General features: G+C 38.4%; 1 protein-coding gene across 1 annotated transcript in view; it reads right to left on the bottom strand.

The window, feature by feature from the left end:
• Positions 1–26,642, bottom strand: part of tgfb3 (transforming growth factor, beta 3) — a 33,677-nt gene that overhangs the window by 2,379 nt on the left and 4,656 nt on the right. Inside the window, exons 2-6 of the mRNA XM_056477630.1 lie at positions 14,350–14,513; positions 7,589–7,718; positions 5,885–5,992; positions 3,575–3,746; positions 324–477 (exon numbers count right to left, since the gene is read on the bottom strand). Coding sequence (XP_056333605.1) covers positions 324–477; positions 3,575–3,746; positions 5,885–5,992; positions 7,589–7,718; positions 14,350–14,513 — 728 coding nt within the window. The remainder of the gene's footprint in view (positions 1–323; positions 478–3,574; positions 3,747–5,884; positions 5,993–7,588; positions 7,719–14,349; positions 14,514–26,642) is intronic.

The following is a 26,642-nucleotide window of genomic DNA, read 5'->3' as shown; positions in this document are numbered from 1 at the left end:
CTGGGTCTTAAGAAGACAAGTCCTGGTCTAGGACTTTAGGGGTATGATCTTGGTCTAGAACAGTGTCTCAAAAGGGTTAATCTTGGTCTAATTCTTGGTCTGGATCTGAGTCTTGATTTTGGAGGTTCTGATCTCTGCTTCTTTTACATTATCATGGTGTTTTTTTGGTCATTTTTAGACATATCTTTCCATTTCATTCATTGTGTTAAACAGAGCAGCTTGTGTTTTACAATCTCATTCTCACGGTAAAAGAAACTAAGTCACATAGGTAAAACCAGCATAAAGATGGTTGGTTAACTATTGTTTATGAGGAAGACTCTCACCGAGCTGTGTGTGGTGTCAGCGCTACGGAGGTACGGACACGGCCCAGAGCAGAAGTTGGCATGATACCCTTTGGGCTCATGAATCCACCGCCAGCCCAGATCCTGCCGGAAGTCAATGTACAGTTTCCGAACGCAGCAGTTCTCCTCGTAATTTCTGAAAGCAGAAGAAAGACGGTGACTTTCTCCACCTTCCTATTCGCATCCTTGCTCTCTCTCTCTCACTCCTGGCCAGGATTCTGCATTCATTCAGAGACGTTTCCATACACTCTTTTCACTTGGATGTCTCTAAGACTTTTATTTCGGTTCTGCATGGCCTTGTAAACATGTCAGACAGTCTTTTGAGCCTCAGAAATTCCACTGTAAGGTGTGTCATTTTTTCCCTCCTGGATCCGACCCAGGTGTGGAGTGCTAACAGAGACGCACACGCTCAGGAGCCAGTGCGCTACACAGAACACCGGGACAAATCTAAACTTGCAGATCCTCCTCGATGCTTCAGACCATCAGGTGCCAATTAAATGGTTCATTCTTACAAGAAAATCTCTCCAGACACATGATGGTACTGGAATGCGAAGCAGAGGTATGAATTTGTATTTTAAGGGGCCTGTCGTCTTAGAGAAGAAAGAAGGTTAAATTCAACCCTGCCTTAAAAAATACCATTAACACTTCATGCGCTCCTTGGGAATCAAGTATATGACCTTTGCATTGTAGTGCCATACTATAGGTGACATTATAGTACTCCTGTGATGATGGAATCAGTACACGTTTCCTCGTAAAGTGCTTTTTGGCTGGTTGCTATATATTTGTAGGCCAACCCCTTGAATTTTTCCACTGGTGTTTATTACAGAAAATAGGCTCAGACAAGTTTATGATCCTTGCATGTTTTGTTCATCATGACCATATCCACAAATTCCTAATAGAATTTCCCAAATTAAAAGCTAAATATAGGCTATAAACAAACAGCACCACAGTCATGTGATTTACATCACCACCGGTAAACTTCAAGAACTCAAAGTTTGACTTTGCGAGACTGTGATTATAAACACACACTAGTCAGTAGATGAGTTTACATGTTCAGCCTGATGACGGTAAATTACCCAACAACCTTTCTAGTCCCAAGTATCCGACATCACACACAATGTCAGAAAAAAAACTAGGCTAACGAAAACAAAGACAATTTTAGTTTAGTTGATTTGGACCAAAAGAACCGAACTACAAGTGTAGCCCCTGCTTACTGTTGTACTTTATCTGGGTTAAACCAGCATTTCTCAATCCCAGTACTCGCACCCCACTACATTGAGTCATTTTGCCCAAAGCGACTTACAATTAAGGAGGCATTCAGCAATTCAATATGAGGCAATACACAAAAAGGGGGTCGGGGGGAGGTTAGAGCAAGGTTGCCCAAACTCGGTCCTGGAGGGCCGGTGTCCTGCAGATTTTAGCTCCAACTTGCCTCAACACACCTTCATGGATGTTTCTAGAAAGCCTAGTAAGTGCTTGATTAGCCAGGTGTGTCTCATTGGGGTTGGAACTAAACTTTGCAGGACACCAGCCTTCCGAGTTTGGGCACCCGTAGGTTAGAGCAAAGAGTGTTTCTGCAGGTGGTTTGGTAAGCCCACTCACCTATGTGAGGCACACTTCATAAATGCACAATGTTTTTTTTTTATATGGAGTAAATATTAGAAAGTGAGTGTTGTCTAAGAGTGTGTTGTCTGCAGGTGGTTTGTTAAATCCTTCTCAGAATTGTTCTTATGTAACACACCTGACTAATATCACCAGCTTATCAGAAGAGTTCCATGCATAAACTCTGTTCCATCTGACAGGTCCACTATGTAGTGTGCATTGCTCCCATCTCCGTTTCCCTCATTGCTCTCAAAGCATGAGAAATCTTTATTTCAGTTTGAAATATTCCTTCATGGATTTGCACAACTGCCCTGCCTTAAGTGTCCACTGATTATCTTGAGAGATTGAGGCGTGCACTCAAGTAAATTATGATGACCATTTTTATATGTTCACTAGAGTGAATCTGATGAATGCTAGCAGCACATCTAACTATCAGGCACCTGTAGAGTTAATGCGTTCCAGTAAAATATACGAAAATAAAATGGAGCGGGTGCTTTTTAAAATAAATGACGGTGAATGAAAGTCAAACCGGTGAGCTGTCTGACAAACAAGTGCCCTTCTGAAACAAATCAGCAGGATGCCCTTCTGGATCTTTCACTTACTTCGAAGACACGACTGACTACGCTTACATGGACATCAGTAATCTAGTTATTTGCCTTAATAGACAATAATACAATTAAGGTGTTCACGTGACGTGCTTTCATGTAAGAGTTTCCTGTCATTTTGGGTGACTTTAACTGCAGTTCGGCTGTTTCACTTTCAATCATGAACATTTCATTCATGCCCCCTGTGACAAACTGGGGTATTAGACTGGTGAGAGTGTTCTGGAATTAATTAACGCACGCCAAATGGAAAGAAAAAACTTCCACATTTCGCGATGTGTATGTGTGTGTGTGTGTCTGCATGTGCCGTGCGGTCCTTTACTGACAGCCGCATGTGTGGATCTTGTCAGAAAATATGGCGAAAAGTCCCACATGACCGTAATAGTTTGATTGCGGTGTTTACTTCCCTCCACATCTTAATTTCATTTCTGTTTAGTTCAGTTATGATTTTAGTCGGATTAAAATAATAAAAAAATAGAAAAAAATTCGCTGCTTACATGGTGACTCTTAATCAAAGTATTGTCTTAATCGTTTAAAATCATATTAAAGTATTGTAGCCCATGTAAACATACTCAATGTTCGATTTAACCACACCGTCAGGTCCTATAAGTTTGAAAACCCCTTTGCTAAAGTGCATGACATAGTGTGTGTGGTCACGGGATGTGCGTTTTTAGCGGGTATAGTGTGGATGAAGATCTCTTTAGTAATGCTAGATGAAACGCCAGTGTGGACGTGGATGGTTTTCGTTCTAAAATGCCATTTTAAAACTAAGACATGTTAGTGTAAACAGAGCCTCAGTGTGTATTTGTCACGAGCAGGCTGCTGCTACGACAGGGGCGGGGCGGAGAATCGCGATGCCAGCTCAGAATCATGATGTCTATTGGCCAACGGCGATGGACGATGGCATCGTCTAACCCTAATACATATACCATAGGAATGATACAACAGAAAATGTTAGCGGTTTTAAAACCCTGACTTTTCCAGGCCACAGTAAAACTTGAAACTGGTTATCGTCCCATGTCTACTCACGAGAAGCAATATTTGGTGTCGAGAGCTCGTTTTCGCCGTCTGGAGGAGGGCAGGATGTCCAGCCGGTGCGGCGGCAGCATCATCAGGATCAGATGAGGCAAATTCTGCTCTTTTGGCTTCTTCAGGCGACCCATATCTGAGCGGATCAGCCCGTCGTCCTCGCCGTCCATCCCTGAGGACACAGCAGAACAAAACTCAATCATTCACACAACCTTAAAGTCTGCATGAACCAGAAGCTGCGACCATTTAATTTTGTTTTCATATTGTGACGCAGTGAGAAACAGAATATTAAATGAGAAAACAGTGGGCGTGGCTTGTTTTTCCCACTGCGAGCTGATTGGATGTAGTAAAGTAGGCGTTTCATTCAGAAAGATGGGGAAAAGGGTTTGGGGAGAGTTATTACAACCTAACAGATTCCACCTGCTCACCATTTCTGTTTGATGTCAAAACTGACAGCTGGAGGGGCGTGGTTAAGTGTGTTATCCCCGCCCACTACCTCAGACAGACCTAATCTGAGAATTGAACTACAAACAAACAGAAAGTGCACTTGCAGGTTTACATTCAAGATTACAAGAGTAAACTATTGTTTTGTTGTTAATGACATGCGCAGATGAATTGTTCAGTACAAAACTAGCAACGTGAGCTAACAACATCAATATGCTGAGTTTTGATTTCATGGGGACTTTAACATACTCTACTTTCTGACCTGTATAGAAAAGTAAATGATATTTCCAGTGTTGATCGTCTGAAAAGAGGGTGGCACGGTGGCTCAGTGGTTACCACTGTGGCCTCATAGTAAGAAGGTAGCTGGTTCAAGTCCCGGCTGGTCCAGTTGGCATTGTGGAGTTTGCATGTTCTCCCCGTGTTTGCTCCTGTTTCCCCCACAGTCCAAACACATGCGCTATAGGGGAATTGATGAACTATATTAGCCGTAGTATATGAGTGTGAATAAGTGTGTATGGGTGTTTCCCAGTACTGGGTTGCAGCTGGAATGGCATCCGCTGCGTAAAACATATGCTGGAATAGTTGGCGGTTCATTCCGCTGTGGCGACCCCTGATAAATAAGGGACTAAGCTGATGGAAAATGAATGAATGAAAAAACAAATGTACATTTATATGTATTATATCATCTTTGCATCAAATTACAATAAAACCCTAAGTACTGCTTCTGCGAGGTGTTTGTAATGCAGTGCAATGAAAAAAAGGATTCTGTCAAATAGTTGCTAACAGTTTATATGGGTTGAATTAACACTAATTATATAAGTTTAACTTCATTTGTTTGTTTAAATTGAGCCCAAATAAACTTTTACAATCACTTAAAGAAAAATTGTATTGTATATGCAAGGAATCATCCTTGACTCATTTCTTTCAGTGTGTGTATGGAGGTGGGACAGTAAATCTGACATTACTCTCTCTTCTCATTAGTCTCACACTATTGTTTTCCCTTTTCTAAAAGTCTTGAAAACACTATTGTTGAGTTTCTCTTCTAGTATTTGAACAAATGGGAATACAAAAGAAGTATTTGTTGTACTCTATGATGACTTCTGCTGCTGAGAAACCATGTCCATGTTGAGATTTGTCTGAATATGAAACCGTATAAACTTCTGCTTTTCTCCAGGTTTGCCAAGATCCTGAAGTCTTTAGACTTTACAGTCTGCATTTCTTGAAAACGATTTGCCTGTAAAATAATGGCTGGAAATTCTGACGTCTGCTCAGGTTTTCCACTAATGTCCGTACAGCTGTAATATTACCACTTCATTATGTGTTATTATCCTGCTATCAGATCAAACCAGCCCATAATAACCACCGCTGCTGGCACGCTTTCATTAACAGTATCTCTTCTGCTCAACAAATGGACATTATGATACAGTTTTCATATAATTATAAATAAATTTAAACATTATGTAGAGGCGTCATGGTGGCACAGTGGGTAGCATGATCGCCTCACAGCAAGAAGGTCACTGGTTCGAGCCTCGGCTGGGTCAGTTGGCATTTCTGTGTGGAGTTTGCATGTTCTCCCCGTGTTGGTGTGGGTTTCCTCCGGGTGCTCCGGTTTCCCCCACAGTCCAAACACATGCGCTATAGGAGAACTGATGAACTGAATTGGCCGTAGTGTATGAGTGTGTGTGAATGAGTGTGTATGGGTGCTGTTATTGGCACTTATAAAATATGATCTCATTTTACATCCCTAATACCTCCCATTCCTTACTAAATATTAATAATCAGCTAATTAGTGGTTCATTGAGCTAAAAGTCTTCGTTAATGATTTGTTAACAGCGAGAATGTAAAGAGTAAGGTCGATATGCTCACCTCTGAATTTGACCTCCAGCGCCTCGTTGACGTTCTCAATGATGTCTCCGTTGGGTCTGAAGGTGTGACAGGGGCAGTGAACGCTGATCTCCAGGCCCAGGTTTGTTGCTGAGCAGAAAAACACACACTTTACACACACCCACACACACACACCCCTAAATCTCACACCGACATCATGATTACTTTAGTGAATAAGGGATAAAGTTCAGATCATTACACGACTGTCTGGAATACTTAAAAACATGCAGATGATGATGAACAGATTCAGGAATTTCTCACAGTATTTCCTATAATGTTTTTTCTTCTGGAGAAAGTCTTATTTCTTTTATTTCGGCTAGAATAAAAGCGGTTTTAATATGTTTTGAAGCCATTTTAAGGAAAAGATTAGATGGGAAAACTAATTTCTTTAAAAAGTGCCAATGTTTTATAACTTTAACTCTCTTAAGGTCTTGCCTTCCATTTAATAATGCACTCTTAATTTATTTGTTCCACAGTAATTTAATTTTTGTTTGTTTTTAACTACTACTATTATACACTGTTTAATTGTAAATATTTACTCTCAACCTTGACAATGTACCTAAACATTTGATTGTGATAGCTGGTTGTAATTTTCTGTACACTTATAACTCGTTTCCATTTTTCTTTTCCCCTTTTATTATTATTATCATTATTGTTATTTATTTTTTTAATTTTAAATTTATTTTTTGTAATTAATTTATTTATAAAAAAAAAAAGCAACAACAAAGATGTAAATATTTGTACTGATATAGTGTTTGTTTTTTCACAATAAAAAATTTGAACATAAACCCATGTTAAGGTCAATATTTTTAGCCCCTTCAGCAATATTAGTTTTGGATTGTCTCCAGAATAAACCACTGTTATACAATGACTTGCCTAATTACCCTAACTTTACCCTAATTACCCTAGTTAAGCCTTTAAATGTCACTTTAAGCTGAATACTAGTGTCTTGAAGAATATCTAGTCTAATATTGTAGTGACATGTCTTGTGTATTCTGTAGTTTTTGGCTGTGTTACCAAAATGGTTGCATTTCCAATTATTTAAATTTTAATTATGTCAAGAAAAGAATGCAAATATGACATGACAATATGACGTATTATATGAGAATAGTCTGAATAGCCACTCTAGTAGGCCTAGTTATACAATTCTGGTAGTTCATTTTTTTTAATGGAGCCTTTTCACAAGACTGTTATGATGCAATAAAAGGTCATCAGGATCTTAAATCCTTGAAAGTTTTTAATATTTAGATTTTTTTTATGTAGATTAATATGTATTTATGTGTGTAATACATCACTTTTGCATCAAATTACAAAATACCAATGACTGTGTGTGTGAGGTGTGTGTAATGCAGTGTGTATGGGGGCAGGACAGTAAATCTGGTTCTCTCTTGTGGCTGCCGTTATCAGCCTCACACTATTGTTTTCCTTCTTCTGAAAGTCTTGATAACACCATCCTGGAGTGTTTATCTTATTATTTTAGCAAACATGATTGTTAATAAATGACTTGTACTCTCCCATTCACTGCGCTCTGAGTTTACCAACCGCGACTTCTTCACTGCTGAGAATGTGTAAAGGCTCCATTTTAATCCTTGCAGTGATTTTAGTCAAGTCATTAAAGATCAGAAGTCTTGTACTAATAACTCCAGAGTCTTTCCAATGAGTTTAAAGGGTTAAATGAGAACTGACCTCTGTTTGTCAGCCACTCTCGTACGGTCTCGGTGACGTCGAAGGAAACCCACTCGTCCGTCCCTCCGATCATCACGTTTTTTCTACCGATGTAGCGCTGCTTACCGATGTGTTCATCAGGACGGAGAATCTGTCGTGAAAACACACGTAAAAGCTGAATTCTGCTCTCGGTTGACATCATCCATCGCTACAATTAGACATGCGGAGATATATTTAATAATGTAATATATTGTGAAAATAAACACGACACTGACATCACGAGCACTTAAATACTGTAAATATTTACATAATCTTTTAAGAATATTAGGATTGTTGTACTCATTCATTCGTTTTCTTTTCGGCTTAGTCCCTTTATTAATCTGGGGTCACCACAGCGGAATGAACCGCCAACTTATCCAGCATATGTTTTATAAAGCGGATGCCCTTTCAGCTGCAACCCATCACTGGGAAACACATACACACTTATTCACACACTCATACACTATGGACAATTTAGCCTTCCCAATTCACCTGTACCGCATGCACCCGGAAGAAACCCACGCGAACGCAGGGAGGACATGCAAACTCCACACAGAAACGCCAACTGACCTAGCCGAGGCTCGAACCAGCGACCTTCTTGCTGTGAGGCGACAGCACTACCTACTGCGCCACTGCCTCGCCCCGGATTGTTGTACTGGCGAATGTAATCCAACCTATAACAAGCTGAGATATTGGCTGAAAATAATCTGCATATTCACTGTGTTATTGTTCATTAACGTTATTTTATTTGCCGATGATTAATTAAATTGACGTTTGTTTATATAGCGTTATTGACAATCGTTATTGTTTCAAAGCAGCTTTACAAAAGGTGTAATGCATTACGATCATATTCGGAAGAGTGAAGGTTATTAGTTCCCATCACTAATAATTTTAATTAACTAGTAGCTAGTAGCATTTAACAGTTAAAGTTATAATATATAAACATAGTTAACCTGCAGTATAGACTATAATCTTAGCTGATGTTAATTTATTAATAATAGTTTTATTAAATGGAGTTAATGAAAGAATAATAAAATGCAGTTGTATTTTTTGTAGTAAAATTCATTCATTTTCCTTCGGCTTAGTCCCTTTATTAATCTGGGGTCGCCACAGTGGAATGAACCGCCAACTTATCCTGAATATGTTTTACGCAGTGGATGACATTCCAGCTGCAACCCAGTAACGGGAAACACCCATACACACTCATTCACACACACTCATACACTACAGGCAATTTAGAGGGTTGCAGCTGGAAGGGCATCCGCTGAGTAAAATATATGCTGGATAAGTTGGCGGTTCATTCCGTTGTGGTGACCCCTGATTAATATTTCAGAGAGCTGTGCATCGTTGGATTTGCTCTTCAGTATTTGGACTCTCAGTAGTGATTATTAAACCACACTGAACTGAGCTAAACTGAACTGAACTTAAACACTACAAACTGAACTACACTGTTCCTATTTACTATGACCCTTTATGTGAAGCTGCTTTGACACAATCTACATTGTATAAGCGCTATACAAATAAAGGGGAATTGAATTGAATTGAATTGAATTGAATATAGGGACTACGGCGAAAAGAAAATGAATGAATGAATGTTTTTATGGCACAAATCAAAAACAATAGTGAGGAAAAGTGTACTGTAAATTCAATATTTTATAGGCAAAGAGTCATAATTGTGGAAAAACCCCAGAAATGTTGACCCCTGCAAGTTTACTGTTTGTTTTGTGTGCTTATAACTCGATTTATTCTGTTAAATCCCCAGATATACTTGCAGAATGATCCACTGTAAAATAATGATTCATAATTGTCAGATTAAGTCAAAATGAACAGAGCTTCTGTTTCTGACAGGTTTTCAGACGTGGACAAACTCAAACACTTTCAGTCAAAATCACACTGAGATCCAGAAGAGTGTTTATCCACAGATAATGATGAGGAGAACAGGAGCTACACACACACATGCATACACACAGATGAATGTAGACACCGGAGCTGCCCGAGGACAAACACTTCTCTCGCTCTCTCATGGAAAAAACTACTGCTGGAGTCTGATAACACAAAACACTGAGCGCGCACACACACACACACGCACACACACACACACACACAGGTTTGTTTTTGTGAGTCGTGGGGACATGCAGGCAATATGGTCATAAGTCACCTTTGGTATTACCTATATTATACCCATATCATTATACATATTTACACACACACACACACACACACACAAATGAATATTTCCTATCCCCGTCAATATTAATGTGGTGTAAAGTTGCTTAATAAGAGAAATAGCTGTACATTATCCCTTAATTCTCTGAAGGAAAAATAACTTTATTGGAAGCTCAAGAGTGTTTAAAGGACTAATGAAGTATATCAGGTCAAATCTGTAGTTTGGGTCCAATTATTGACTTAGGTAGCCATGTAATAAGCAGAATAATGCACAGATCCAGCCTGCTGTTATCACTAAATAAACCATCGAGGACCATCTTTATCACAGTTTATTGTACAAAAACAAACGTCCCAAAACTCCGGCGTGTAAATTTCCCCTTAAAATGTAATCGCCATTTCTGTGTGTGTGTGAGAGACAGAGAGAGAGAGTACACAGCAATAATTAAGAGCACAGTAGTGTTATCGAACCAATCAGAGCAGAGTATGGCCATCTAACCAATCACTGCAGAATTATGCCATCTGGTCAATCAGAGCAGAGTAATATCATATGACCAATTACAGCAGAGTAAAGCCATTTGGCCAATCAGAGCACAGTAGATCCATCTCATTAATAAGAGAGTCATGTCTTCCTACCAATCAAAGCAGAGTATAGCCATCTGACCAATCACAGTAATGTCATCGGACTAATCAGAGAAGAGCTATCTGACCAATCAGAAAAACAGTAATGTCATCGGACTAATCAGAGGAGAGCTATCTGACCAATCAGAAAACAGTAATGTCATCGGACTAATCAGAGGAGAGCTATCTGACCAATCAGAAAACAGTAATGTCATCGGACTAATCAGAGGAGAGCTATCTGACCAATCAGAAAACAGTGTCATCATACTAATCAGAGAAGCGCTATCTGACCAATCAGAAAACAGTTATGTCATCAGACTAATCAGAGAAAAGCTATCGGACCAATCAGAAAACAGTAATGTCATCGGACTAATCAGAGGAGAGCTATCTGACCAATCAGAAAACAGTGTCATCATACTAATCAGAGGAGCGCTATCTGACCAATCAGAAAACAGTAATGTCATCGGACTAATCAGAGGAGAGCTATCTGACCAATCAGAAAACAGTAATGTCATCGGACTAATCAGAGGAGAGCTATCTGACCAATCAGAAAACAGTAATGTCATCGGACTAATCAGAGGAGAGCTATCTGACCAATCAGAAAACAGTAATGTCATCGGACTAATCAGAGGAGAGCTATCTGACCAGTCAGGAAACAGTAATGTCATCGGACTAATCAGAGGAGAGCTATCGGACCAATCAGAAAACAGTGTCATCATACTATTCAGAGGAGAGCTATCGGACCAAAGAGAAAACAGTAATGTCATCGGACTAATCAGAGAAGAGCTATCTGACCAATCAGAAAACAGTAATGTCATCGGACTAATCAGAGAAGAGCTATCTGACCAATCAGAAAACAGTAATGTCATCGGACTAATCAGAGAAGAGCTATCTGACCAATCAGAAAACAGTAATGTCATCGGACTAATCAGAGAAGAGCCATCTGACCAATCAGAAAACAGTAATGTCATCGGACTAATCAGAGGAGAGCTATCTGACCAATCAGAAAACAGTAATGTCATCGGACTAATCAGAGGAGAGCTATCTGACCAATCAGAAAACAGTAATGTCATCTGACCAATCGCAGCAGAGTAGAGCCATCTGACCAATCAGAAAACAGTCATGTCATCTGACCAATCGCAGCAGAGTAGAGCCATCTGAGCTTATTGAAGAAAATTATTTGAACATTACAGCATTCCTACAATGATTTATTGTTATTTAAAAGACTCAAAAGCTTAAAATTAAGCAAATTAAATTAAACTAAATTATTTGAATATCATTTGAATATCCATCCCTGATCAGAAACTGCTTCCAGAATATTTCTTATTCCTAAGAATAAAACAGTGGACTCGGGAAAAGGCTTATTGAGTTTCTCTCAGAGGCATCCCACTGCCTGTCTTTCAGCACAGACTCTGAAGACTCCCGAAAGCATGTGTAGGAAAGAGGCCCTGACTGTCTAACGCTTGAGTCTGCCAGATAAAATCAGGAGGTCCCACGACTACTGAGGCCATAAAAGCAGAGGCGGTGGGAGCTAATCTAACATCCGGAGGGCCTGCAGACGGAGGCAGACATCCACACGGTGGGGGAAACGGCTCCTAACGGGACATGCTGGAAGCCCATCGAAAATCTCCAACACCTATAGAGTCCATCCACGGCCGCAGGGTTGGGAATAAATCTGTTATATAAGTGGTCGAGTCGCTGGGTTTTATATTGCGGTCAGAAGCAGCGGCATGTGAAAGTAAAGCTGGGAGTTTCTCAGAAAGCTTCTTTTGTTCGTGTGCAATTGTGCAAATGTTGGTCTGTGTAATCCATCAGCACCTGGAATACACATCAGGCCTGAGAGAGAGAGAGCGAGCGCAGTGAGCTGAAACACCAGCAGATCTGTGTCTGTACTGCGCTCCACTGACAAACAGATCCAAAGAGCTCAGGACTGGGTGTCAAGTGCTCATTCATTTATTCATTCATTCATTCATTCATTCATTCATTCATTCATTCATTCATTCATTCATTCATTCATTCATTTATTCATATATTCATTCAATAAATATATTAATTCATTCATATGTTCATTCATTCATTTATTCATTCATATATTCATTTATTAATAAATATATTAATTCACTCATTTATTTTTTCATTTATTCATATATTCATTCGTTCATTAATAAATATATTCATTCATATTTTTATTACATCATTCATTCATTCATTGATATATTCATTCATTAAAAATATATTAATTCATAGATATATTCATTCCGTCAATCATTAAAATGTTCATTCATTCATTAATAAATATATTCATTTATATATTCATTACATCATTCATTCATATATTCATTAATAAATATTTTCATTCATTGGTATATTACATCATTCATTCATACATTCATTAAATATTCATTCATGTATCTTTATTTATTCATATATTTATTCATACTATCATTTATTCATTCATTCATTCATTAATAAAAATACTCATTCATTTACACATAAATCCATTCATTTATTAATATATTCATTCATTCATAAATATAGATTTTATTTCACTCACTCATTCATTCATTCATTAAAAATATGTTACGTCATTCATTCATTAATAAACATATTTACTCATTCATATCTTTATTCATTTTAGAATAAATATATTGATTAATATCTTCATTACAACTTTCATTCATACAGTCAATATAAACATTCATTCATATATTCATTAATAAATATGTTCATTCATGTATCCATTTATTTATTTATTCATATATTTATTAATACACTCATTCATTCATTCATTCATTAATACATGTACATTCATTCATTTATTCATTCATCCATCCATTCATATATTTATACATTAATTTATATATTTGTTCACATATTCATTCATTCATACCTCCATATATTCATCTATCCATATTCATTCAATCAATCATTAATACATAATTATTCATTCATTTATTCATTCATATATCCATATATTGATTAATTAATCAAAAATCTATTCATTCATATTTACAAATTTAATCATTCATCGATCCATCCATATATTTATTCATATATATATTCATTTGCATATTCATTCATACATCCATTTATACATCCATCCATATATGTAATACTTATATATTCATTATTTACTATATTCATTCATTCATTCATTCATATATCCACATACTGATTAATTAATTCATCAAAAATATTAGTTCATATGTTCATTCATATTTTCCTTTGCATATTCATTCATCCATATATGTATTAATATTCATAGATTAATTAATTAATATAATCATTCAATCATTCATTCATATATTCATTCATTCATATGCCCATATCAAAATAATAGTTATGAAAATATGATTCTGAGGGTTCAAAGAAGTCCAGGATCACATTTATTTTCAGCATTATTCCTCTAGACTCCAGAGTCACACGATCCTTCAGGAATCCCTCTAACATGATGATTAGGAAACATTTATGATTATTATTGATGCTGAAAACTGACGTGCCGCGTCACCTTTTTCACAGAAACTGCCACAGTACATTATTAGTTAATACAAAAACACATTTATCTTCAACAGAAATAGTTTATAAGACTGTAAAATGTCTTTACTGTCACTTTTGATCTGCTTGTGCTGGCTGAATAACAGTGATTTCCTTCAATAAAATAAAGTGACTGGATGATGTCATCTGCAGTGCTTTATAGGTGTGATGTCACTGTTCCACAGAGGCTGCTTATATTCACACACTGCTGACACACAACTGTTTAAACCCCTTATAAAAATGATTTTGGCATAATAGGTGTCCTTTAAAATAATAAACAAAACCCCCTGATCTTCAATAACTGGAATAGACCCCCTGGGAACCCTGACAACATAAATTTTTTGCTATTAGTTTTTTTAAATAACTCTTTATCTCCTGTTCTGTGCTACTGTTTGTGTGTGCAATGCGCTGACGGTCATACACACCTGATAGAGCTCGATTCTCTGCTCGGTCCTGGAGGTGCTCAGGTTCGGCATGCGCAGGGCACGGAACTCTGCGCGGAACAGATTGCTGGCGTTTTTCTCCATGATAGAGACGTCAAAGCGGAAAACCTTCGATGTGATTCCCTTCGGGCAGTAGGGAAGGTCATCTGCAAGGTCAGAGGTCAGCGGTCAGAACGCAGTCAGTAATACAGTTTATTCTAGTCTGGATGGTCATGAGGCAAACCTGGCACTGATCGTTTCAGGGGTAAGACTTTAGAATAATGCTCCATTAGTCAATGTATTTACTAATATTAACTAAGTATGAATAATCTTTGAAGACATTTATTAATCAAACATTAACTAGTGCATTAATAAAATCTAAAGTTGTGCTCGTTAACATTAGTTACACTGTGAGTTAACATGAACTAACGCTATTTAACTTAAATAACAGTAGCTAATGTTAACGAAACATGAATAAATACTGTAATGAATGCATAAGTAATGGTTTGTCCTTGTAAGTAAATACATTAACTAATGGACCATTATTTTAAAGTGTTACCATTTCAGGCTTTGTGGCAGAAGAGCAAGATAAGCTACAGTGGGGAAAATAAGTATTGAACACGTCACCATTTTCCTCAGAAAACACGTGCTGTTCACTTAAACTTTTCCTCGGATGTTGTTTACTACCAAAGAAATACATATATGAAATGAAAACAAATCTAAAGAGTTTACAAATGAGGTTATGTGTAATAAAAAAAATGACAGAGGGAAAAGTATTGAACACATGAAGAAAGGAAGGTGTAGTTCGGCAGTGAAAGCCCAGACAGCAGCTGAAATCTCTCAGCAACCCTCTGCCCTTCCAACATCTGCTTCAGTCCAACATCTACATTAGCAGGAGGATGAAGATGAACCCAGGGTGGACATTTCAGCAAGACAATGATCCAAAACACAGCCAAGGAAACTCTCAAATGCTTTCAGAGAAAGAAAATCAAGCTGTAGAATGGCCAAACCAATCACCTGACACGAATCCAATAGAAAATACAAAATAAAGCTCAGATTTGATAGACGAGACCCACAGAACCAGTAGGATTTTGACCCTTTGTTGAAGTCTGTGAGAAACTCACACCTGAGCAATGCATGTGACTTCATTCTCCGCATGAGTGGTGTCCCTAAGCTGCAGTCTCCAACAAAAGCCTTTTATATAAAGAATTAAACACGTTTCAGTAGTTCAGTACATTATCCTTGTGTCGTTTCATTGTTGTTACACATAACCACATAACAATTTCTTCAGATTTTTTTGTTTTGGTTTATTTTTATGTCTATATTGTCTTGGTTTTTACCAAAATCTGGTTCAATTCCATGTTAACAGCTGCTTTAGAAATATTATTCCAAGAAAAAAAAATACATGACACGTTGAATACTTTTCCCCTACTTCACCTACTATTTACATTAAAGGGCTCCTATTATGCCTTCTTTATTATAAGATGTAAGGCAAGGCAAGGCATCTAGTGTCTGAATAATGCACAGGTTAGTGTATACTCCATCAGCTGTTTTCGTTTCTGTCTGCTTTGTGTTTTTGGCTGTTTGACGCCATCTAGTGTCTGACTAATGCACAGGTTAGTGTATACTCCATCAGCTGTTTTTGTTTCTGTCAGCTTTGTGTTTTTGACTGTTTGTCTCCATCTAGTGTCTGAATAATGCGCAGGTTAGTGTATACTCCATCAGCTGTTTTAGTTTCTGTCAGCTTTGTGTTTTTGACTGTTTGTCTCCATCTAGTGTCTGAATAATGCGCAGGTTAGTGTATACACCATCAGCTGTTTTCACTCTGTCAGCTTTGTGTTTTTGACTGTTTGGCGCCATCTTGTGTCTGAATAATGCTCAGGTTAGTGTATACTCCATCAGCTGTTTTAGTTTCTCTCAGCTTTGTGTTTTTGGTTGTGTGGTGCCATCTAGTGTCTGACTAATGCGCAGGTTAGTGTATACTCCATCAGCTGTTTCTGTCAGCTTTGTGTTTTTGGTTGTGTGGTGCCATCTAGTGTCTGACTAATGCGCAGGTTAGTGTATTCTCCATCAGCTGTTTTATTTTCTGTCTGCTTTGCATTTAATTAAGGCATTAATAAGCTATTACGGCTCAAAACAATGTTTTGTGTCTAACTTTTATGTTTGGTGGCAAGTAGCCGCGTAATAAGTGGGATAAAGTACATCCAGAACGGTAGTTTTCCTTCATAAACCCTTCAGTCTTATATGACAGTGCTACGATAAACATTTCAGGCTTTATTCTGCAATAACAGCCTCCTGGAATGTAGTTTATCCCTAACTTATTTTATGGCTGTCTGGAATACTCGATTCCGATTGGTCAGACATGACATTCCAAGGTATGTTACTCCCAGATAACAACCGCTGAAACTAGATTAGATTAGATTAGATTAGATTCAATTTATTGTCATCACACATGTACAAGTACAAGGCAACGAAATGCAGACTGTTTAGCTGTTTAGCTGTTTAGCTAATAGCACATACTTTCTCCTTAATGTTTGCATGTCTTAATTCTACAGACTGTACTTTATAATTGAACTGCCTTTATTTTTATCTACGCTTTATGCATAACTTTTAAAAGGGTATAAAGAAGAGGACAGCGAAAATGAGTCTGTACTTCTGCCTGGTCCAGCATGAACAGATGATGACAGACCACAGTCCATTAGCGATCCTCCACATTCCTGACCGGCTGCATGCAGACTCAGATGTGGAATATTTATGTAATATGAAGAGATTATGCCAGCTGGGTGCAGATCTGTGCATACTGTACTCCTGCAAACCACACGCTTACGTAACACATGCTCTCGCCACCTCATTTCACCTTCATTTGGAGAAATCAGTGCGCTTGCGTTTTGTGTACCAACTGGAAACCTGCTAACACACAGTGAACCAGAACTAGTGTTGCGTCACAATTTGCATACTATCCGTCCTAAATAGTATTGGAAAATAGAATATAGTCCCAAACCATAGTATGTTGAAAAGATATGCCAAAAGTTCCTGGATGGTCTACTATTTCTGGTAGAAAGTATTAAGAAGAATCGTCTGTACTCTAACCGCTAATATTGAGTTGGTACCAGAAGAGATACAGCTGTGTAAGAAGTTAACCAGAAGTGTTTATATAATTATTCCAAACTTCACAGTAATGCAAAAACAGTCAATATAATAAGAATTATTTATATTATTTATTAAATTACCAATCAAAATATATTTTATTAAATATAATTAATATTTTTATTAATTATCTACCTCAGTAATGTAAATGTATTCAGAAGCTATATTGATGTTAGTATCCACAGCTGTATCCCTTATAGACTTTCCCCTAATACTGCCGACAATACATTGAATGTTGGATGTGAATTCTATTGGAACTACAAATGCGCGGGGAAAAGTGTAAACAAACTACAAACATGGCCGACACAGGACACCAACCGTCAAGTAGAGATGCTTTGATAAAGATGTTTGAATTACTATTAATTAATATCTAGCCTACTGGAAAATATTTAAATCCCGTTTTCAGTGTTATATTTCATCTGAAACAACAATGTGAACATCTTTAATCGATGTTTTTGGACATCAACTACTGAATGCAAAACTTTACAAACACCTGAGGTGATTTCTCTGCCTGAATGACCTGTGAATGGCAGATTAACCTGCTGAATCTCCAATGAAGGTTGGTTATTTAATGTGAAAGGAATGTGGATCATGTGTCGAGATGATTGACAGAGCATGTTACTATTGAAAACAACGGTCCATTAATGAGAAAGTAGTACAGGTACGTCCCAAAGCTTCAATTCTCTTCTGTTACACACGCAAAAACAGGCCTGTGTACTATTTCTTTCGTAGGCAAAGCTCGTAAATCTTATATTATCCTAACATGTTAGGTTTAGTTAACGGGTAACGTCTGGTGACTGCATTTACTGCAGTAATTACAAGCTGATAAGTGTGAAAGGAAATAAAATGGACCCTTAAACATAAAAGCTCTTTTCCCAAATAGATTTTTTAAAACGAAGAACAAAAAAATAAGTCTGAACAGAATGTCTTACCTGATCATTTAAGGGAAAAATACAAAATATTGTTGTAAATAATAAAGATACTTAAAATGAATACATTTAAATAGAAATTGAAGCCAGCGAACATGTCGTCTTGTGTGCAAAGATAGCCACTGCAGTAAATCATACATTATATAATGATGTGTGTAAAAAGAACAACCCAGAACCCAGAATTTATTTGATGTTTTTCTTGATCTTTACATTAATACTATTTTTACTTTATTATCACTATTAATACTACTAATATTATTATACTACTTCATATATAATGCTACTAAATACTACTAAATATTACTATTAATACTACTTTACTATAAATACATTCATTCATTCATTCATTCATTCATTTTCCTTAGTCTCTATTTCAGAGACTGCACAGCAGAATGAACCGCCAACTATTCCAGCATGTGTTTTACGCAGTGGATGCCCTTCCATTCGCAACCAAGTGTTGGGAAACACCTAAACACTCTCGCATTCACACACACTCATGCACTACAGACAATTTAGTTCATCAATTCCCCTATAGCACATGTGTTTGGACTGTGAGGGAAACCGGAGCACCCGGAGGAAACCCACGGCAACACAGGACTGACCAAGCCGGGACTCGAACTAGCAACCTTCTTGCTATGGGGCCACAGTGCTAACCACTGAGCCACCATGCTGCCTATATAAATACAGTAATCTCAAAACAATATTTGTCATATTTTCTTAGCATCACGCGTCCCTATAACCAGAGTTTTCAGCTAATTGAAAATTACAGTCCCTATATACTTTTAATAAATACTCTATAAAAATGAAATAAAACAAAATAAAAGTCCCCTCTGCCTTCTATTTAAGTACAATGATATAATTAGCACTGCTTGTGTACAGCCTCTTCATGTTAAATCACTTAATGCCTGTCAACAGCGTCTGCTAAATGCCTAATGTAGTGAGAGCTGAAATGGTAAACGTCGGTCTCCTCAGTCTGAACGCTGGAAAAGCCCCTCTGTGAGATTTGAAATTCTAATCAACTCTTTGGTTTCCTTCTGGATGATCTCATTTTTCCTACCGCTGTGTGTTTTGCGTGGATTTCACATTATGGCTGATTTTCGCCAGCGCAGATCATTTGTTCCGTGAGTGGAAACGCAGGGATTGCTGCTGTAAATGATGAAGTCAAATACGGAGATGAGTTTGGAGTCATCAGATGTGGGTCAAACTGTGACGTCACAGCGAAGGGCATCAAAAGCAAAGTCATTTCAGCAGAAATACTCACTAACCAGTTGAATACTGTTAATCCATCTGTTAACTAGTATGTACATGTTGATTAGTGAGTAGACGACTTTACCTGTTGACTAGTGAGTAGATGAGTTTACATGTTGACTAGTGAGTAGATGAGTTTACCTGTTGACTAGTGAGTAGATGAGTTTACCTGTAGACTAGTGAGTAGATGAGTTTACCTGTTGACTAGTGAGTAGATGAGTTTACTTGTTGACTAGTAAGTAGATGAGTTTACCTGTTGACTAGTGAGGTGATGAGTTTAGCTGTTGACTAGTGAGGTGATGAGTTTACCTGTTGACTAGTGAGGTGATGAGTTTACCTGTTGACTAGTGAGGTGATGAGTTTACCTGTTGACTATTGAGTAGATAAGTTTACCTGTTGACTAGTGAGGTGATGAGTTTACCTGTAGACTAGTGAGTAGATGAGTTTACCTGTTGACTAGTGAGTAGATGAGTTTACTTGTTGACTAGTGAGTAGATGAGTTTACCTGTTGACTAGTGAGTAGATGAGTTTACCTGTTGACTAGTGAGTAGATGAGTTTACCTGTTGACTAGTGAGTAGATGAGTTTACCTGTTGACTAGTGAGTAGATGAGTTTACCTGTTGACTAGTGAGTAGATGAGTTTACATGTTGACTGGTGAGTAGATGAGTTTACTTGTTGACTAGTAAGTAGATGAGTTTACCTGTTGACTAGTGAGTAGATGAGTTTACCTGTTGACCAGTGAGTAGATGAGTTTACCTGTTGACTAGTGAGTAGATGAGTTTACCTGTTGACTATTGAGTAGATGAGTTTACCTGTTGACTAGTTAGTAGATGAGTTTACTTGTTGACTAGTGAGTAGATGAGTTTACCTGTTGACTAGCGAGTAGATGAGTTTACCTTTCGACTAGTGAGTAGATGAGTTTACCTGTTGACTAGTGAGTAGATGAGTTTACCTGTTGACTAGTGAGTAGATGAGTTTACCTGTCGACTAGTGAGTAGATGAGTTTACCTGTTGACTAGTGAGTAGATGAGTTTACCTGTTGACTAGTGAGTAGACGAGTTTACCTGTTGACTAGTGAGTAGATGAGTTTACCTGTCGAATAGTGAGTAGATGAGTTTACCCATTGACTAGTGAGTAGAGGAGTTTACCTATCAACTTTCAACAGCTAAACTCATCTACTCACTAGTCAACAGGTAAATTCATGTACTCACTGGTCGACAGGTACTCATCATCTCACTAGTGAACAGGTACTTGTCTACTCACTAGTCAACAGGTGAACTCATCTACTCACTAGTCACCAGGTGAACTTATCTACTCACTAGTCACCAGGTGAACTCATCTACTCACTAGTCAAAAGGTGAACTCATCTACTCACTAGTTGAAAGGTAAACTCATCTACTCACTAGTCAACAGTTAAAGTCATCTACTCACTGGTAAACAGGTAAACTCGTCTACTCACTAATCAGCAGGTAAACTCATCTACTCACTAGTCAACAGGTAAACTCATCTACTCACTAGTCAACAGGTAAACTCATCTACTCACTAGTCAACAGGTGAAATCATCTACTCACTAGTCTACAGGTAAACTCATCACCTCACTAGTCAACAGGTAAACTCATCACCTCACTAGTCAACAGGTAAACTCATCACCTCACTAGTCAACAGCTAAACTCATCACCTCACTAGTCAACAGGTAAACTCATCACCTCACTAGTCAGCAGGTAAACTCATCTACTCACTAGTCAACAGGTAAACTCATCTACTCACTAGTCAACAGGTAAACTCATCTACTCACTAGTCAACAGGTAAACTAGTCTACTCACTAGTCAACAGGTAAACTCATCTACTCACTAGTCAACAGGTAAACTAGTCTACTCACTAGTCAGCAGGTAAACTCATCTACTCACATTTCTCAAACACTGAGAATCATCTTTATTATCACACCTCTATCTAATCCCATTATTTAAAAAGCAAGTTCACTGGAAAGTTGATTGTCAATCCAAGCAGTCAAAAGTTCTCCTCACTGAAAAAACTGCTTATTATGTTCAACTCAGTGGTGCAAAACTTGAAGGGTTAAATCATTTCTGACCACCAAAGACTTCAGATAACAGCGGACTGAACTCAAATCAAAGGAACTTGTAAAGACCGAATCACGACACACACTATCTTTGAAGAACATTGTGTGTTTTCTGTCAGGTCCTGCTGCTGCCTTTTTTCCACTTCCAAATGGCAAGTCCAAAGTGAAATGAGATCATGCAGCAAATATTCTGGGTGCATTTATCAAGCGCTGTATAATAGGCAGTGACCCGTGTTAAGTGACTGTTTGACTCCTGCGGTCGGTTATTTCAAGTATCTGTGAGTGAATGTGGAATCCCTCAAACAAATGACACCAGCGGATAAAGGCCTCCAAGATGAGATAATGCGAAAAAGCCTGCCGCTCACGTGACCGCGAAACAGGAGATGGAAAAAACTAAAAGTGTGTGTGTTTGTGTGTTTTGGCCGGCAAATGCGATCTCTGTTTTGCTTGGAAATGACATCACCTTCTTACTATTAAATATATCAGAAGTGCCGCTCTGATCCACGTCCATCACTCTCTGGCAGCCAAATTCCAGATTTCCAAGAGCCAGATAGTGTTAAAGGGGACCTTTCATGCCCATTTTCACAAGATGTAAAATGTAAAATGTTCCTCGAGTGTGTGTGTGTGTGTGTGTGTGTGTGTGTGTGTGTGTGTGTGTGTGTGTGTGTGTGTGTGTGTGTGTGTGTGTGTGGAGTTTCAGCTTAAAAACAACACAAATAATGTTTTATAACTCTTGACCCTTTACCCTTTTAGGCTTTGATCCCATTTGTGGCTTTTGGTCATTTATATTCACACTAGATGTTGCCTGCAATACTGTTGTCTATTGGTAAAAATGCACCAATAGAGCCACCATTTTGGTACAGGGTATCCCTCCTTTAAAATGAATATGGGACCAAGGTGCAGTGGAGGAATGGCCACCCAGAGCCATGCACACATGCAGTTTTCCCAGTGGTCAGTATGCAAATATACATTTAAATTACGAAAATTACAATCTTACATCCATACCTGCATTCAGATCATTCAGATCACAATCCGGGAGATTTTACCTGGGGGTGCATGTGAAGTGAAGAGCAGGGGGGAAGGTGCACGAGAACTGAAGAGCGGGAGTGGGTATGAAGATGGTTGTGCGTTACGTTCGGTGCGCATGGGGACTGAACCAAAAAAAAAAAAAGGGGGGGGGGTGGAATTCCGGGAGTTTTCCGGGAGACAGAACAATACGGGAGATGGGCGGGAGATGTGTCTGAAATACGGGACCCTCCCGGGAAAAACGGGAGAGTTTGCAGGTATGCTTACATCACTTTTCTGCACTCATGAATAAGTGACCGCAGAGGCATTCCTGACAAAGAGCATGTGGTTGTGTGCATGGAAATGTATTATCCACTCTCCCTGTTACATTTTTTCTAATCCATATGTCCTGAAACACCTGAAACACACCCCCTCTCCTGCTTTCCCTTCTAATTCTAACGGAGGGAGCGATTTGTTTGTTAATGTATCACCATTATGAACGATTTGTGTAAACCATCAATATCCCTGCATCTCTATATGCATATTAGGGGTGTAACGGATCACGGTTAATTCGTGATTCGTACGGATCACAACCCACAGTCCGGAACACACGTGACCCGCCGATTAATCAATTATTTTTACTTGTAGATTAATTCTAAATGTGTAACGATCACAGAGAGATCGCCTCTCGCGTCATTCAAATCACATAAAACATGTCAAATATAATGATGACGGAAGAAATTGTGGTGGGTTATTCGGGGTGTGGTGGGTTTCTTAGGTTATTAAAGGTGTTTTCTGTCTCGTTTAGCCTGCATTAATAATGCATTCAGTGTAAGCTGCGTGATTAATAATAAAAGATGGGGATCTCAACACCCACAACATAAATTATAAATAATGGTGATTTGCATATGTTTATTAATCCTTCCAATCGCTGCATTCAAATCTGTGTTTGAAAAACGCAACAATCAAGAAAGAGATTCAGTCTTTAGTCTTTTGAGTTAGTTACGAAGTTACAAACAGTCAAATAAGACAGAAGTACTGGGAAAATAGTTTAGATAAAACCACTGATGTTGATGGTAAAGATTAAAATCACCGTCATATGCATCTAATGATGCTCAAAAATAAACGTTTTAGCCAGCAATTACATTATTTAACCAGTAGGCTAAACAAGTAGTGACAGAAAACGCATTTAATAACCTAAGAAACCCTCCACATCCTGAATAACCCACCACAACTTCTTCTGTCATCATTATATTTTACAGGAAAGCCAAACTGCTTTCATACATATGATTTGAATGACGCGAGAGGCGATCTCTCTGTGATCGTTACACGTTTATAATTAATCTACAAGTAAAAAACATTTATTAATCCGCAGGTCACGTGTGTTCCGGACCATGGGTTGTGATTCATACGAATCACGGATCAACCGTGATCCGTTACACCTCTAATATGCACATTGAGACGCAGGGATATTAATGCTTCACACAAACCGTTCATAATGGAGATTCATTCACAAACGAATCAACCGATCTCCAATACACCCCTAGTCTTAACTAAGCGCAGTTGAATTGCTTTTGTTCTGAGAGCACTGCACAAATATGGCGGCAATATTGACGCATGCTTAGGGTCAGTATGCGATATCTAGTGTATATATCTATGGTTTGGACTGTCGCTTCAAATGCAATTGAGAAGCTATTTTCAAAAGAGGGCGGAGCTACAAATGCCTTTGCATCAGCATAGTGGCAGATTCAAAACAGGATTAACGCTATCTGTGCGGAAAACTGACTCCTGTCGCTGTTCATTTGTGCCTCATCTAAAACTCCACATCTATAATCATCTTAGTCTATGATGCAGCTCAAACACTCTAATGGCTAATGGACAGACGGCTGCTTCTCACTTAGGGCTGCTGTTTAAATAGGGAGAGATGGTCACTAGTGGGCGGGGCTTTCCCCCTCTGATAAGGGAGAATGTCAATCAGAGTGTTTCTGCAGACTGTTTTGATCAAGTCTGATTATAAACAAATAGAGTTAATACATTTTTACCATAAGAAGCTGCTTATATTCACACACTGCTGACACACAACTGTGTTTAAACACCTTATAAAAGTGATTCTTGCATAATAGGTGCCCTTTAAGCAGGATAGACCATCACCATCCGCTAAGTGGGTGTTTCTCTCTTTTCTGGAACGTTTATCATCATGTCGATGGCAGCTCAAGTAGCAATCAGTCGACAACTCAAGAGGCTGGAAGCACGCAGGTGCACGGCTTTATCTCGCTCTGCTCTTAGCTAACGGACAAACAGGTCTGGAATGGCAAAAATGCTTTCCAATGATGTCACGGAGTAATTTCTGCATGCAAACACACACACACACAGAGCTGATAAGAAAGCATAACCTGTTGGTGCACTCGGAGCCAAGAAAAAAAAGCACGATGTGTAAATGATTCCACTGGCCACAACCATCCAAAACGCGCCGCATGATTAAGCCATTAGTTTAGCTGATGTGAATGGAACGTGAATATACGCTACTCCATCCCTCCATCCACCGCATTCTCCCATACTGTGAAACTGAAAACTGCTTAATGGAAAGGAAAGAGATCCCGCTGTCAGTCTAGTGCACGTCTTCTCACTTGACTGCTAAAAATTCCTCTGTTTGTGCTGCAGGATAAAGACTCCCATGAGCATTTCCCATAGCATAGTTAATATGAAGCACTTCAAACTGAATGATGCAATCACCTGCTGGGACCCTAGTACTATTGTATATAGCAGAGTGAAAATAGAAAGACATAAGCTGCGTGTTAAATGGCACACTCTGCACTTACACACATCGTCCCAAATGGCACACTAATGGCTTTTTACTAAGTGGAAATTCAAACCGTTTCCCAGAAGATGTTTAACGGTTGCCAAATCCGAGCTAAATGACCAAACTACCAAATAATACCTGCCATAAGCATAACCCCATTCACCAACAGGAGGCGGCATAATCACTCTTGTAGGAGAATACTGCTTTTACAATCTAAAATAAATAAAGTACTCCAACATCAGTGGCCAAAAGCTCCACCTCTTCCGCTACGTGAGCAAAGCAGCAGCCGCTGAGTGCGTGAAGAGTCCAACAGTCCACATTTTAATTTTAACCATTAAATTATGTGCATCATCGAGTAATTAAAGTGCGCTTAATCATTTTAGAATGTCAGCGTGAACGCACTACTTACACTATACTGTATATACTACAAAATGGCATAGAGTAGTGCGTAAAATGCAATTTGGGACGCACCTATATGAAACTATTGGCCCGTTTCTACTGAGTGGTACGGTATGCTTTTATGTCCGTTTACACTGTCAAAAGGTATCTAGAAGTGAACCGTACCGTACCTCTTTTTGGGTACTCTTTCGGAAGCGTACCTAGCATGACATAAGGGTGGAGCTAGACACGCAGCTGAATGCTATTGGTTTACAGAGATACGTCACCAGCACAAACACAAGTAAGAAAATGAAAACAAAGAAAGCTCCATTTTTAAATACACAGCCGAGACATTACACCATAATATATATGTATATATATACACACACACACATATATATATATATTAAATAGTATTAAATGTTTTAACACATAATTCGATTAAAGTCATTGCGTCATCACGCTATCCACGCTTCCTCCGGAGTTTTATGTCATTTCGTCTGTTTCATTTTTAATGTGTTGACTTTGACTGCAGTTTGGCACTTTCACTTTCATTCAGGAACATTTCCTGCATGCCCCCCTGACAAATGATATTGGATGTAACTATGAACTGCTGGAAGAGTGTAGCTTTAGTGGAATTTGATATCGCATATCGAATGGGAGAAAAAACCTCCGCATTTGCCGATGCAGGTGTCTGTGGCCTTCACTGAC

Source organism: Danio aesculapii, chromosome 17 (genome assembly GCF_903798145.1).
Source record: "Danio aesculapii chromosome 17, fDanAes4.1, whole genome shotgun sequence".
Taxonomy (NCBI): domain Eukaryota; kingdom Metazoa; phylum Chordata; class Actinopteri; order Cypriniformes; family Danionidae; genus Danio; species Danio aesculapii.
The sequence above is the reverse complement of the archived record's forward strand: the minus strand, read 5'-3'. Positions and strand labels throughout refer to the sequence as shown.